Source organism: Punctularia strigosozonata, assembly GCF_000264995.1.
Source record: "Punctularia strigosozonata HHB-11173 SS5 unplaced genomic scaffold PUNSTscaffold_14, whole genome shotgun sequence".
Classification (NCBI taxonomy): domain Eukaryota; kingdom Fungi; phylum Basidiomycota; class Agaricomycetes; order Corticiales; family Punctulariaceae; genus Punctularia; species Punctularia strigosozonata.
The window spans coordinates 358,669-374,263 of NW_006767446.1; the positions used below are offsets into that span (position 1 = coordinate 358,669).

At 58.1% G+C, this 15,595-nt stretch overlaps 4 protein-coding genes across 4 annotated transcripts; 2 read left to right on the plus strand and 2 right to left on the minus strand.

Moving 5' to 3' along the window:
* Window positions 1-219: 219 nt before the first annotated feature.
* On the plus strand, window positions 220-1,612 carry PUNSTDRAFT_137850 (uncharacterized protein; the record flags this gene model as incomplete). Its single annotated transcript, XM_007387509.1, has 6 exons — window positions 220-366; window positions 417-697; window positions 750-806; window positions 879-1,161; window positions 1,220-1,483; window positions 1,532-1,612. The coding sequence occupies 6 exons, from the start codon at window positions 220-222 to the stop codon at window positions 1,610-1,612; spliced, it is 1,113 nt and encodes a 370-aa protein (XP_007387571.1).
* Window positions 1,613-4,170: 2,558 nt separating this feature from the next.
* Window positions 4,171-5,284, minus strand: PUNSTDRAFT_55088 (uncharacterized protein; the record flags this gene model as incomplete). The annotated part of the gene is made up of 4 exons (XM_007387510.1): window positions 5,151-5,284; window positions 4,564-5,086; window positions 4,393-4,508; window positions 4,171-4,330 (listed from the first exon to the last, which is right to left on the minus strand). A coding segment is annotated over exon 2 (301 nt), but the record flags the coding sequence as incomplete, so codon positions are not given.
* Window positions 5,285-8,127: 2,843 nt separating this feature from the next.
* On the plus strand, window positions 8,128-10,312 carry PUNSTDRAFT_47009 (uncharacterized protein; the record flags this gene model as incomplete). Its single annotated transcript, XM_007387511.1, has 2 exons — window positions 8,128-8,292; window positions 8,411-10,312. 2 exons carry the CDS (start codon window positions 8,128-8,130, stop codon window positions 10,310-10,312), a joined length of 2,067 nt encoding a protein of 688 aa, XP_007387573.1.
* A 721-nt stretch (window positions 10,313-11,033) lies between these two features.
* Window positions 11,034-12,860, minus strand: PUNSTDRAFT_75123 (uncharacterized protein; the record flags this gene model as incomplete). Its single annotated transcript, XM_007387512.1, has 9 exons — window positions 11,034-11,336; window positions 11,409-11,466; window positions 11,528-11,694; window positions 11,772-11,787; window positions 11,863-12,034; window positions 12,126-12,240; window positions 12,380-12,460; window positions 12,522-12,684; window positions 12,745-12,860. 9 exons carry the CDS (start codon window positions 12,858-12,860, stop codon window positions 11,034-11,036), a joined length of 1,191 nt encoding a protein of 396 aa, XP_007387574.1.
* Window positions 12,861-15,595: the final 2,735 nt, after the last annotated feature.

Sequence of the window (15,595 nt, forward strand, 5' to 3'; positions counted from 1 at the left end):
TTCTTCGACAACTCCTCGGGTACGAGACAGGGTACATGCGACTTGCAACGGCTCCAGCGGCGGAGTCGTCTATCACGACTCTTGCCATATCTTCCGACTGTACTCTCCTGGCTGGATGCGGTGCGCTTTAATGGCGGCTTTGAATTCCTTCCATTGTTCGTTCATATCCTGCCTCCGCAAACAGGCAGGGATGGTGTGTATCTATGGCTGCTCCCAATCATGCGGCCAGTACCGGTGCCGACCGACTTCGGATTCTGGTCAAGGGGTACCGTGGTGTGTGCGAAGTGGGCCCCAGAGCGCTCGCCACCGATCTTGGCGTTCGGAACCAGCACAGGATGCTTGACTCTGTGGTCGCAGGAATCGGCGGTAAGCATAACGTCCTTGATCGTCCCTAGTTCTAAATCAAAGATCCAAAGGGCGTACAAGCCGTGCCGCTTATGGCGGAGCGATTTCAGCGCCAAGTTTCGACCGCCGAAGCAGTAACTTGTCTCAACTGGTCGATTTCCGCAACACAGATCCCCCTCCTAGCCGTTGGAACGAACGACGGATATATTCATTTGCTGCTGATCCAGGACGCCAAGGACCCAAAAACGATATGGTCGGTAGAATGCCATCCATACGTTCGCCCTTTACAAGTAGGGTTTCCAACCGTTGGACGCGATGAAGTCTTGATCCTGGGCAGAGACCACGGTGACATGTACGTTGAATAACACTGATCCGCCTTCACTTTAACTGACAACACATCGCAGTGTGTTGCTCGGCGTGAAAGGTAACCCATTGAGTTCATCGGCCGCCAACGCAATTCTGTAAGTCCCTCCCGTTGGAGGACCACTGTTCTCCTTCTGAACGACACGATCGAGTGGCTCCGCCGACATTAGGAGCCTGGAGACCGGCGACGGAGCAGAACTGGTGGTGCAAGAGCTCGCTGGCGCCTATCGCATTCACCATTACCGGCACGGCAAACTCGCTCACATCCGCGAACTGGTGACTGGGCAGAAAGGGTTTCCACCGGCCAACACCAGACAAGTTCGTTCCGGGGACGGAGGACGAGAAGTGTTGATTGCAAGTGACCACGGCATTATTTACGTCTTCGACAAGCTATCCGGCAAAATCGCCTTCAAGTTGCGCCTTCGCTCCTCATCCTCTTCTCCTGCGATCACGGTGAGTAACCATATCCCACACAAAACATGCACGTACATACCCTCAGACCGACGTCCAGGCCGGAACCACCCCACAGTGGGCATTCATCGCCTCGAGTGGTGTTTACAAAGGGAAGGGCTTCATCAACGTTTGGCGCCGTCCCCGAACGGCGGTCTCCGCTACTGACGCGGTTTGCCTCAGCGTGGCACGCAAATCGACTACAGAGCCGATGCCGAAATCCGGATCCCGCGCGGTATTCTTCGCCATACTGATATGGTCGGCCGTGGGCTTGCTGGCGTTCATCAACGTAATGTTGGAGACCTTTCCTGCAATCAAACAATGGGTTAGTCTTGTTGTCTCTAGAAGGACGCGAACACTCACGTCATGATAGATATTGCAAGCGCGATTTGGAGCACCCCAAACCGCTTCCAAAGCGCGGATATCGTGGGCCAAATTTATGACGGAACTGTGATTGCGATCGACTGCCGGCATAGACTGGTTATCCCGTAGTCCAGCTGGTTATCCCGTAGTCCAGTAGTAAATGCCCATGTCAGTTGCGGAGCAAGGGGCCGCCGATTTTTAAGCGCCGCGTGATTGCGTCCAAAAAATATAAAGCTGCACAGTGCTCATGGGCAACCTTCATCACTCTTTCCCCTCGACCTCCTCATCATGGTGTACACAACCGCTGTACCGACATTTTACGACCACCCTCCCTCCTGACCTTCTCATTCCCGTGGTCGACTGTCGCCTGTCGTAGCGTCCTGTCATCGCATTTACTGCTCGCTCGAGTCTTGATGTCGAGGATACCTGCATATAGCACTAGCACTGTTGGACAGAGTAAACCTGCCGCCTGGCAACTGGTGTAGGCCTCCGAGCCATATTTTACTGCAGAATCAAGATCAGTCTGCTGGCTGAGGTGGGTATACCGTTCTTGTAGCGTGTCCGCTAGGTCAATGAGTACGTGGTGCCGCTTCATAGGATGTGACACTAGTCGTTCTCCTCCACAGAGAACATCTTGGTAGATTTCTATGCACTTTTGTGCCGCTTCAAGGTCGCTCTCCTGGATGTAGCGCTGGAGGAGGCGCGACGCTTCGTTGCGTTCAAAAACTGGGTGCTGTCAAATTCCGAGTTAATACACAGCTGCCTGAGTGCGAAATAGAGAGGATCCGTGCCAAAAGCGCATTCGCAAACACGCTCCGCGCTCCGCGGAGGAAGGTGAGGAATCGGTCAAGGTCGACGAGCTCCCGTGCATGTAGGGCGTGTCATGGGTAGAACCTAGTCAATTAATTGTAAGTAAAAGGATATTCCGATGGAAACATGAAGAGTGTCACCATGAATCGACGGATTGACAGAGTCGTAGGGCGCCATTCGCGGGGCTTTGTCCTTACCACGACGATTGCTTGATGTGCCCGATATTTGAGGATAGCGCCGCGCCCATGGTTGTGCGATCAATGCGGTGTTTGTGGATTTAGGTTTCTCGGAGATATTGATCGCGACCGATCGGTAGTCATATCTATTTCAATGGATTGAAGTCAAATCGAGGGTCCGAGCTTATCATAGTCCGCGGTACTTATGACTAGTTCGAGGTAGCAGGCCCGCACGGGTTGAAACCGTCTCATTACAATGCAAGGCAAATGAGCGTTGATTTCGGATTGTTAGAAAAGCTTGGTGCAGCGCTTGCTTGTAGATCATCCGCTATCGTCGTTATGCTGGAGTCAGCCCACATGTGAAGCGTGTAGGACATAAACTATGCGTCCTCGGTGAAGCCTTAGGGGAGCAGGAGCTCAGCGGTCACGACTCGACAGAAAGCATGCATCGGCAAAAAAGCGATGGTGTTTTTGAGGACGGTGAAGTGTACACGGGGCAAGAACTTCTCAGTGTGGTTAAACGAGATCGAGAAGGGCATCTTGAGTCTGGCTGCAGGCTAGAGAGCTTGTTTTCTGATGACTGGGAGACGGACGCCAGCTCAGAGTCGCTATGCAGGCTGCGGAAGCACAAACACAAGCCAGAAATGCGTAAGCTTGCAGCGTCTTCGGGACCGCAGGCATCAATAGTGATATAGGCGAAAGGCAGTTGATGCGTTTGAGGACGTTGGAGAGTATCGAGACGGCTTGCGAGTGAAGCCTAGATAAGTACCCAAACAGGTGCCTAAAGATGAATATTTCATGATGATGGCAGACACGAGCGGCAGGATTACTCGCACAACATTAGTGTGCATCGTTAGGTGCGAGACCTTTGACCCCCTCGATACGATATCAGAAAGCAGCTGTGGCAGCATGAAAGCGTGACGAAAGTCTGTTCACGTAGACGAGCGGAAAGGCTGGTCCGCGGCGCGGGGACGCGCCTCATCCTCTCCTTCCGCGTCCACATCCACCTCGTCCCGTCGCCGCGCGCGGTCAGCGTCCCGCGTCGGGACGAGGTGTATATCCGCCCTTTCCTCTCTTCCGCCCTCCAGATGTATAAAAACCCAGTGTTCTGCTCGTAGTGATCTTCAGCATTCTAGTTCCAACCATCGTCGTCTCCTAATCCTATACGCACATCCCAATTCTACACGCATATTCCAATCCTACACGCACATCCCAATCTACCACCCATCTACCACCCATCTCCTTACTACACGCACCTCCCAATCCACCGCTCATCTAACCACCCATCCCCTTCCTACACGCACACCCCTATCTACCACCCCTTCCTACACACACCTCCCTATCTACTACCTATCTCCTTCCCACCCGCACTCCCCATACTACCACTCACCTATAATCTAGAATGATCTCCGACTACCCTACCGACATGCTCCGCCAGTACACCGTCTTCTATTCCAACTACATCGTCCTCCGATGGAATCAAGACGCTCTTCCTCTCGACATTCGAACCGCTCTTCGCCTCGAGGCCAATGCCCTCCGCCGGGTCATCGCTCTCATGGAGGACACCATCGACGGCGACGCCGAAGACCTCGAGGAAGCCGAATGCCGATTCAACCAACTCCGCGACATCCACCGTCTCCAAGGCATCGACGTCCTCGAGCTGCGCAGGGAGAAGGAGGCGCTCGCCCGTCGAGCAGAGGCTCGGCGGGCCCACACGCGCGCTCCTGAGCTCTCCGCTTTCAGGCTCAGGATGCCGACGTTCCCGAAGCTTTCATCGTCCACACGGAGGCTTCGGGGAATGGCGATGAAACTCCGGGGTACCAGTACGTCCGCTCTTGCGCTACGATCTCCCTCGCACGCGGGGCTAACGGAGGTCTCCACGCAGGGAAGACCCTAGGACCTGATGAGGCTACCGTCCTTGCCCAGCTGCAGGCCCTCATCGGTACCGGGGCTCGCTTGGACCCTTGGCAGATCGCGGAAGCCTATGCGGCAAGATACGGGGTACGTCCGCTCGCGTCACCAGCCCGTCTTTGCGCGTGCTGACCAGACTCTGCAGGGCGAGTACTATACTTTCGTCTTTCAAGCCCTGGCGGAGGCCGGCTTCGACTGAGGTCGGCTTCGCGAGGCCTCGGGCACGCTGCCCGATGGTTTCTGGGACTGGAGCGCGAGTCCCACAGGCATAGTGCACCTCTACGTGCCTGAAGGGGTCGACGTCGTCGGCGGCGTCGGCCCTGGAGGAGGTGACACGACCCCCGATCTTCCTAACGCCGACGGGAAAGCACGGAAGGCGACGCCGGATGTTGGAGCCCGAATCTCGCTCGCTCGAGGGGCCTCGCACGACGACCGGCGCGGCGGACGCGGAAGGGGGAGGGCGCCGGGGATGCTCTTGGGCGTCGTCGTGCGTTTCTTTCCAGATGCTCCCTGGCCACGGGCGGGGTTTCTCTCGAGGGCGAAGACGAGGGACGGAGTTGGTGTTCGGGTTGCCTGGGTCGAGAGCGGGACGCCGCGATCGCCCGGACGCTCGTTCAGTAACGCATCTTGGCCGAGTCGGTGCGCCGGCATGCAGTACGGGACAATCGGTATGTTTTCTTGTTTCGACTCGATGTTACCAACCCTCGCTCATTCGAACACTTTTTTTTGCAGGTCGAGTTCGGGACGCCGCTCGATGGGATGTCCGTGCGACTGCGTAACTTGAAGATAACCCGAAAAAAAACAGAAAATATCAAAACCGAAAAAAGAGGCTGGCTGGATTCGGATTCGGATTGGGGATAGTGGCGCAGATAGCTTGTAGATAGACGTAGATAGATGGTCGTGGCACGGACATTGGTTTACTCGCTGACCCTTCTGACGCTTTTTCGCTTCTTAGCTTTTCAGCTGCCCTCATCTGGTCCCCTGGTCGCTGGTCCCCTGGTCGCTGGTCTTCAAGTTCAAGGTCTCCCAGAATAGGATCGCCAGCCGCCGCTGGCGATCCGGCAGCCGGCCTCTTCGTGGCCTGGGGGATTAGTACCCTTCGGGGGAAGCCAACGGCTGTTTTTGGACCCTCGCGTCTTCTGGATCTCTCTATCCGTCCTAGCATACAGGTGAGCACTCATATTTTCTCTTCTCACTTTCTCGCTGACGATCTCACGTTGCAGATACACCATGATCTTTGTGCTCATGCATCCGAGATGTCAGGCGAGTGATCGGTATTTCCATACCTTTTCCTGCGGCTGACGTATGATTGCAATTCTACAGGAAAGAATTATCGCGCATAGGACACTTCAGTCTGTCCCTTGCCCAAGGCGCTACCTCAAGCTCGTGTTCTGCCGGCGGTCCTTGAACAATCGTTCGGTGCGTTGTTTCGTGTTCATGTATTCACCGTAATCACCTCAGTCGCCAATGTGCCCGGGTGCGACCATGAGTGGGTGTTTCGAAAGCGTCCCGGTCTTGTATACTATCGCGTATCAGTATTTCACTACTTCGTCGCGGTGGCCTGGTATCGTGATAGCGAAGCGCAACGACACGGTAAAGGTGCAAGTGAGTACCCTTGTAAGTCATACGGGACTGCAAGATGCGCGGTGTCTACGCTTGTGGGATGTCGAAGGCGCATTGTACGAGTGTCAAGCTCCTTGTGCAGGGAAACATGGTTAAATGCCCATCCCAGTATGGATCTAACGATTGTGTACTCAAGGTGATTTCGTGCTTCTTCGTCACTTGCGCCAATGCGGAAATATCAAGCCCTCCAGCTTTGCGATCCCGATGCGGAGTCTATAGAAGTACATGATGTGCGGACCAAAAAATATATAGAATGTCGTCGTGCGCTCCCCCCGCACTAGCTGAAGCTCGACGCGCCCGTCTTCGCTCAAACGCGTACTTCTCCTCGCCCTCTAGCCCGCGCAGCCGACTGCCCGCGACGAGCAGCGCCGCGAAGCACTCGCGGTACCGCCGGACCTCTTCCATCGCCGTCTCGTCGCGCAGCCCTCGTGCATATCGATGAAGCGGCAAGCCTGCCGGGCCAAGCTCAAGCGCTCGACGGCGGCGTCGTGACGGGAGAAAATACAGCGTGTTTTTGCCCGCCCTCCAACGAAGCCCTTTCCCCTTCCCCCCTTGCCCCCTTGCCCCGGCGAGAAACGGTGGCGCAGGGGTGGGGCCGTCTTCGTTTTTTCTTCCGTTTTCGCCCGCGACGAGCCAGTAAAAAAACTACATAGGCGAAAGCGGGGGGGTCGGCAAAGTCGGGGGGGCGGACACGTTTGCACTCGTTAGCGCCCTTGACGAAAAAGCAAAGCGCAGAAATCGAAAAAAAGCGCGTTAGCACCAACCTTTTTATTATTATTTACGTTTCGCAGGGTTGGATGTTGGATGTTGAAACGTTGACGTTGATGAAGGGAAGGAGAACAGGAAGTCGACTGCAATCCTGAGAATCACCGGTGAATAGGGTGATGAGTACGTGTCAAGGACGGGGTGAAGAGGATACGCGACATCGCACGCCAGACGGGAGGATATCTTGGCGTCGATGTCGAGATCGGATGGTACTGTATGTACGAGGCAATTTGGCGGCGTAAGTATGGACGGTAGCTGGGGCTTCGTGGCGCTTTCCGCCTGCGCATGCGCCCGCACCGCACCGCCCAAACCCTTGATAATAGCCTGCACTCGCAGACTGCGGCTCGATCGTTGGCGGGACGGTTTGGTGGACAGATAGGCGCATGCCGATAAATAGCCCATCATCGGAAGAACCACCGCCAACGGGTACATACACGGGAGAATTCGACGGTGCGGTGCAAACGCGCGCTCTCGCTCAGGATGGATTATCGATCACCGGTGCGCAGGCAGAGGGCCTCCGCAGCGCACGGAGGCGTACTGTTCATCCTTCGCGACCAGGCACGATCGTCGCTGGCTCGTCCGCGCGTTCGCGTTACGGCGGCAAGGACGCACAGCGCTCCTATGCATCCCACATCCCACACCCCGACGCGCGTATATCCGACGTGTTTTCTTTTTTGTGTTACACGCGCACACGCGCATTGCCGGCCGGGCCCCACGCGTCGCCCTCGGCGAACGAGGATGCTGATGCTCTGGCTAAGCTCTGGGTGGATTCGGAAACGACGGGACCAGGATTGGACGCGATCTCCCGTAATCGGAGCCCATGGGGCCGATGGCCATGCGCGATCAGCAAAGACAGAGGCAGACTCAGTGCCATTTGCCCCGAGCCTCGCTGGCATCGCGTCACGCGCGTTACGCGAAGGTGGTTCTACAGCCCCCATGACATTGAACGAGAATAACCCGTGTCGTTCCCGTGCAGAAGGCCCCCCAGGGAACGGGGCCCACATGTCCCTGTCTGCGGTGTGTGAGCCGTGGAACAGGTGAACGGGGAACACTGGGGCGGAGGGAAGGGAGAGGAGGGAAGGGGGCAATGCCAAGTTTTTCCAACACTGCCGGGACGCGCACCGAGGGAGGCAGCACAGCCGATTAGCGGACGGCGTGATGACGTAACGCGCGTTGTCCGGCATGCTCGCTTTAAATGGCAGCGCGCGCGACAAGCGCCCGAGCCCCCCGCATCCCATCGCCATCGCCTCCGCCTCCTCGTCTTCCGTCGATGACCCCATCGAGCTGAGCTGCCTTGAATCCATATCAGCCACTGACCAGCATGTTCTCGACGCTGCAGTCCTTCCTGCCGTCCGCGCTCCAGAACAACAGCAACACCAATCATGCCAACAGCGACAACAGGCCGCCGCCGGGCATAAAGCTTCCCTCGGGCGAGCACGAGGATCGCCCGCCCGACGCGCGCGCGATGAACGCGGACGAGATGGGCGTACGCAAGGACAAGAAGAAGGAGAAGAGCTCGAGCGAGGCAAGTGGGCCAGGACGGGGTCCGGGTCTTACGATGACGCTGATCACTTGATGCACTCTCTGTTCCCTGTCGTCTGCAGACGTTCATCATCGTCCGCCCACCGCCCTCCAAGTCGAACCACCCCCTGAACCTCCAGGTCCAGCTCGTGCCGCCCCAGCACCGCGAGCGCTCCGCCACCGGAGGCCGCTCCTCCCTCGACTCCTCCGCCGAACCGGGCGTGATCAACCTCTCCCGCACGTCCACCAACCGGTCCGACACCACCTCGATCTACTCCTCCTACTCCTCCGCCGCCTCTCTCAACTCGGTCGCCACCGCCTCCTCCACCTCCTCCGGCCGGCGCATGATCATCCCCCTGTACAACCTCCAAGCGCACAACGTGATGACGAACGTCGTCGTCGACGCCGGCACCGACGCCAAGATCGCGCGCTTCCTCAGGCGCGGGCTCGAAGTCATCGGCCTCGCCGTGCTCGAGCCCGTCGAAGTCTTCGGCCCCGCCGGCTACACGCACACGCACGCCCAGCAGTCGTCCACCACCACCTCGCCCGCCCGCCGCAGCGTCGACGACGCGCACCGGCTCTCCGCCTACAGCCGCTCCGGCACGCCGGACCCCCCGCACACCCCGGGCTCCTCGCACCTCTCCCTCACCTCCACCGCCGACTCGCACGGACACCTCCCGCCGCCGCCGCCGCCCCATTCCTCCCTCCCGCCCGTCGCCGAGCTCAGCACCCCGCCGCCCTCCACCGGCCCCAAAAAGCTCTTCGGCAAGCTCTTCCGCTCGCGCAAAGACTCGGCCCCGGGCCCCACCCCGCCCAGCTCTCCCTCGCCCCCCACCCCCACCCCGTACAAACGCGCCTCGCTCGTCCTCACGTCCCCCACCCCGCCCACCTCCGCCGACCCGACCCCGACCTCGTCCGCGATCTCCAACGGCGGCCCGGGACCGGGCCAGCCCGTGCTCCAGCCGGAGATCCTCGGCATCCGCCCGTCGCTGCTCGCGCCGACCAACCCGCCCGTCGGCCGCCCGAGCGCGTACGTCTGGGTCGTGCGCCGCTGGCTCAAGGGCGCGCCCGAGGGCGTGCTCGGCGGCATGATCGCGCAGTTGGACGCGCGCCGGCGCGAGCGCGGGCCCGGCGGAGGGGGCGGGGAGGTCGAGCTGCGGTTCGAGTGGACGAAGGCGCGGCAGAGGGCGTCGCGTGCGAGCGGGAGGAGGCGGTCGGTGCGGCGCGGGGGGAGCGAGGGCGGCGAGAGGCGGGCGAGCGTCGCGTTGTCGTCGCAGTCGTCGCTGCATGGCGGCGGCGAGGAGGCGGGCGCGACGAGCGCCGGGGCGGGCGGGAAGACGCCGCGGGCGCGGGCGGGCGGGTTCGCGCGGAGGTCGCTCGATCGGGGCAGTTTGAGCACGCAGGAGCATGAGCATGAGCACGACGAGGGCGGGGAGGCGGCGGCGGAGCGGACGCCGCGCCCTGCGTCGGGGTTTGCGCCGAGGGAGGACGACGGGGAGGAGAGCGACCCGGAGGACTCGGAGACGCCGTGGATGTGCTACCTCGTCCTGCGGCGCGTCTACCCCGGGCTCGGGTTGAACCTCGGTTCAGGATCAGGATCAGGAGGGGCAGGAGGAGGGGGAGGGGCAGGAGGGACCGAGGAGCAGGTGAAGACGCGGGTGGCGAGCTTGTCGCCGACGCCGCATCATCCCAAGGTGGTCGCGATGCTCAAGGTGCCGTTTCCGCTGCCGGACGTGGACGTGGAGAGGATGGGCGTGAGGCCGCGGGTGGTGACGCCTGCGGGCGTGGCGCGGCCGGCGGTCGAGGAGGGCGGCGCGGCGGTGGGTGGGGCAGGGGGAGGGGCTGGGGGAGGGGGCGTGGTGTTGACGGCGGAGGAGATCAAGGACGTGGTGTCGGCCACGGGGATGTGGGTCGTCGTGAGGGAGGGTATCGGCGGGGTGGGCAAGGTCGCGAGGAAGGGCGACGGGTGGCGGTTGAGGGGGTGAAGATGGGGCTCTCTCGCGAGGGTTTTTTTTCTTTCTTTTTCCCCCCCGAACGTGCGGGAAGAGGGCTGCGTGGAGGGCAACTGGACCCGCCTTTGCTCGTTTGCTCGTCTCCCCCCCGGCGATCTACGCTTCAGCCGCGCCATCCCCCCCGCTCTCTCTCCCTCCTATTCTTGGCGAATCCGCGCAGCCCCGGCGGGACGGCTGTTTCTCCGCGTCTCTCTCGGGCTCTCGGTGCCCCGGCCTGTTAAACGTTGCGACGAGCTTAATACATGCTTACTCCCTCCTTGTCCCATTGTCATCCTCTCCGGTGCCGTAGCCCCCGCTCAACCGGGCGTTTATTTATTTCATCTTTCATCCGCAAACGTGGGGGCTCGTTATCTCCCCGGTTCTCTCTCACTACCGCGTCCCGTACGTTCCATCCAGATCCCGGTCCTCTTCCTCCTTCGGTCATTCGGGTTATAAACATAGGATACGCGCTTTCGTGCCCCACCAGGCGTTTGTTTCCCGTAAAAAATTACACACAAGCAGCAGAGACAAAGCGAGGGGAAGAAAAAAGGGGGGGGATGAAATAGTCGGTGTGTTGTATGTATGTATGTACCAGTAACCCCCCGTGCACTGTTCCTAAAACGTGTGATTCCGCCGGTCAACGATGTTGTGTATATCATAGCAAAACAAAAAGGAGGAGAACGGACGCGTCGCCGAAAGAGGGGGAGAGGAAGCGCTATGAGAGGCAGCGCAGCGCGAGCACGCTGAGCGCGGCGACGAGTCCGCTCCGAGCGCCGAAGGACCGGTGGGGAGGAGGAGCGGCGCGGCTTACCACCGTGACGCCGCTATCGTCGGGGGAGGTCGTGCTCGCCGCGGCGTCGCTCGCGGGCGAGCCGTTCGTCGTCGTCGTCGTCCCCGACGCGGGCGCGCTCGTGACCGTCGGCTGCGGCGTGCCGGGGAGGCTGTACGCGCGCACGTAGCGGATCTCGAAGTAGGCGTCGGCGTAGTTCGCGCCCGAGCCGATCACGTTGTCGTCGTACTGAAAAGAGAGAGAGGTTTGGGGGGTGTCATTTGTGGTTTTGTGGTGAGACGCGGAGAAAGACCAACGCACGCAGAGGCCGGTGGGTCCGGTGCATCCGCTCGTGTTGTACACGGCGCCGATTCCCGCCCTTGATTCGCATCGCAGGGTGAGTCACATGGAAGTCAGGACAGGAGGAGGATGGGACGGACCAGTCGCCGCAGAGGGTGATGTCGAGTACGAGCTGTTGCGGGCCGAAGAACTCGGTGATGTTGCACGTTGAGGCCGGGTAGGACGCGGATGGGTTGCCGAAATCGGAGAGGTCGGTGATGCTCGAGGTCGAGTTGGCGAACGAGATGCTGGGCGGTACGTCCGCGCGCTGCGCACACCCATATAGAGCATCAATAATCGAAACGAGTGGACGATTTGCATCGATTTTAGGATTAAGAAACGCACGCTCCAGAACCACATGCTGTTTTTTCGTTCGTCTGGGTTAGTCGAACCCCATTTTTGCCGAGGTGAAAAACATGCTAGGGAAAGCACGTACTAGATCCCGCTGACGTCGAACTGGGCGGCGAACACGCCGCCGCCGGCGCTTGCGAACCCGGACCCGTACGAGTTCTGCTTTGCCTCTGTGACGATGCAACCCGCCGGAGTGGAGCAGTCCGGGTCGCTGCCTGATCGTCCGAGCTGGTTTGGTGGTGTGCTGTGGGTGCAACCTGTACGCCGCGGGTGGTGAGCGATCAACCTCTTGGTTATCGGTGAGGGAGGGTGAACGAAGGAGGGGATAATTGATGGCGAGGCACGCACCGCCCAACGTATGGAGCGCCATCTGGTTGGCGGTGAAAAGGTTGACGCCTTCGAGGATATCGATCTCGCCGTTGTCGGGCCAGAGGGTACCTTTGGTCCAGAACGCGGGCCAGACCTGCGATCGGTTGAGGTTAGCATGGTAGCCCACACAAAACATATTCGTAGTCGGATGGAAGGGTGGTTCAACATGATTGAGACGGGAGGCGAATGGCGCGCAGGAGAAGGCGTGTTCGACATGTGGAAGGTGGACGTACCGAGCATCCGAACGGCATGTGCACCATGTCAATAATGAACAGGCTCCCGACGGGGTACGCTGCCTTGGACGTTATTCGCACCTTCGGACGGTCGCATGTCAGTACCACACCACCGGACAATATTTGCGTGCCGAGCACGTACGCTGTTCCTCTTATCGTTCCACGGGACGTTCGTCGTGTTGTCCACTTTCATGATGGCGTTACCCGCCTCGTTCACGAAGGCTAGGTGCTGCTGCGTTGCATTCGCGGCGTCCAACCACCATATATCCCCGTTCGTTAGGTTGTCCCAAGAGCCATAGAAGTCCCTGCATCGTAACCGATCGCATCCGACGCAAGATATCGAGGTGAAAGAACTTGGTGCATACCATTCCGAGAAGAAGTCCGTCCCAGAGTACTCCTTCACGAGATCGTACGCCCTTACGCACGCCAGAGAGCAGGAGGAAAGCAAGCAGAGCGCATAGTATACAATAGAGGTCTTCATCGGGAGAGTCGTAGCAAGGTCGTTAGATATCCGGCCGGTTCGTCCCCGAGAGGATGGAAGCAGAGTGAGCAACGAGCGCAGTCCCGAAAATCCAATGGTGCTCCCGGGACGGCACTCTGTCCCCGACTCCGTCGATGACGGAGAGGAGCCGAATAGGGCACGCTCGCCACGGCTGGGAGAGCGCGCGTGAGTCACGGGGTCACCACGTGGCCGCCACAAGCACATGTATGATCGCTTCGGCTTTTTCCGATCCTTCCTTCGGATTCGTCCTCTTCGTTCAACGTTCAACTATTGCCCGTAGTCCTACGTACTAGCGCTACTTATGACGTGTTTCTCTACAGTATATATGCTAAAGCTAGGCTTCAATGTTGAAGCATTTGGGGCTTCGACTGTGCCCACTGGTATCACCGAGCTAAAGAAACAGATTACAATCGGCAGGCTGTATTCGTGATAAAATCCGTGAGTTTCTCTAAACGCATCCCATACACACAGTATAGCTTACGGATTACTTCTCAGTGCTTTTCTCTACAGACAGTTTGTAGGCACGAGTAAATAACGGTCGGCGGGCATGGGTACTCCCCAAAAACTCACGCCGTGCACACGCGCTCTTGTCGCACCGAAGGATCGCCCACAAACTATCCACGACTTGATCTCCTACTGTGGCCCCCCTCGATCGTATCTGGATATCCTTCTAGTCTAAGAAGCATCGACACCCCGGTTGCGATCCACATCGTATTCAAACGACACTTCTGCGATGTAGGACTTATCGAGACCATCATCATCATCATCATCGGACAGCATCGGACAGCATACACGAACTCATCGGCGCGGGATTGATGTCTTATATTGGCAGATGTTGACAGGTATAAATCGGCAGCCGTCGGTGGGCGCATATCGGATAACATGCTCTCGCCCACCTGTGTACCTTTGCTCCGACATCCGATACCCGCCGCCCCTGCGACACGCATGTTCAATAGACCTTGCACTCGCGCACGTCACGCACATAGACGAGGCATGATCCTTGGTATCCCAAGGATGCATGCTCCGCCTGTGGCGTTATGGCTCGCGATTGGCAGAACAATCGCAGTATATGCCTCTTATTTTATCATAGGAATGAACTGAAGGCTGCCGTTACAATGGTTAGATTGGCCACCGTCACATCAGCACAGGCCGGTGAGCTCGAGTACGATTCACCGTGTCCCGTGTCCTTTACGTCACTATGCATATCACACAGTTTCGGTGTGCAAGGTGTAAATATCGACAATATTCCAACAGGGGTTCCAGGATTCGAACGCACACTCACATCCTCCCGATCGTGGGCGATCTCTTACCTCCGGCAAAATAGAGCGCGAACGTCGGAATTGATACGACCATTGCGACTCAAGTTTTTGACCCTGATACAAAGCTCGGACAGAAGGAATTATTCTTGGTATGTATTGCGCCGCTCGCAATATAGTCCGTTACGGTGCATGAGGCCTTCCATGTACGACACGTATCTCTTGGTAACGACGCGCAACATCGACCAGCGGTGCCGAATACTGGCTGCATCGAACATCCGAATATTGAATACGTATAATCAGATTTGTGAGACGGCGCTAAAACGTTGTCGTATGTACGCAAACCAAAGCCTGGGGACCTTCAGGGGGTGTTCCTGCAGGTACATAGCAACGCGTTCCGGGTCGTTCAGGGCCGCCACTTGCGCGCCGGGCACGAGACGGAAAATAATACAGAGGCTGCGCGGATATGAAGCCTCCGGTCTGGGCACAGGGTTGTCCGTGAGATATGTGTAAATGCTGGTTTTAAAAAGGGGTTGTGTATAATTGTCTCATTTTTTTTTGCCCATTGCAACTGAGGATATGTGACGAAAGGGAGCGCGTATATACGACACGGCTCCGACATGTACAGCGCCCGCACGAGTGTATATTGAACGCTTTGTGGACGAATTGGCATGGTTACTGCGAAGGTTCCGTGAATTTCAATAGACTGGTGCGACTGTCGTGCGAACCGCGATTGCCTCGCTCGCACTGTACATCGTCGCGACTTCTTGTCCGCAGGATCCGCCTCTAAGATCTTGATATACCGCGACGATGGCCCACTGAGATGATGTAAAGCGAGGTTATCGCTCCCATAACTTAAACCGCATGCGCACCACCTTGGAGGGGTATTGTGCATGCAGGCATGGAGCGCGTACTAAACATATATACCGTAAGATCACTTCGTCGCACTCCGAGCACATGTAACACACGCCAACAAGCCGGTTCCGAGTCTTCGCGCCACACAGCTCTTACATCATCAACCTGATAAGTTCCAGAGGTACGTGTCATTCCACGTATTTGCATGAGATCAGGAGAATACAGCTTGAGCGCTGACCACCGGCAGATACGGCCAAACTCTTGGCATACGAGGTCCATGAAGAACATGGATGAAACGAGGCTGCGGCTCACACCCGTTTCCTGAGAGTAATTCTCCTATACGAGCTGTATCAAGCGTGCACATCAAATAAACGTACAACCTTGCTGCCATAGATCAGCGCTTGTGGCTGAGCAGTGGCGAGATATACAGCTCGTGATTCGGATCCGAGATTGACGTCGTTGGGCGATTCCACCGGCGATACCTTGTCGAATCACTGGATCGGCTGAGACATGTTGAGAATTCTGAGGAAGGCCAAGCACCAAGTTGTGGTATGAGAGTGGATCATTCACCGTAAGTTCCGTATCGTATTGCTCTTTGTTCTG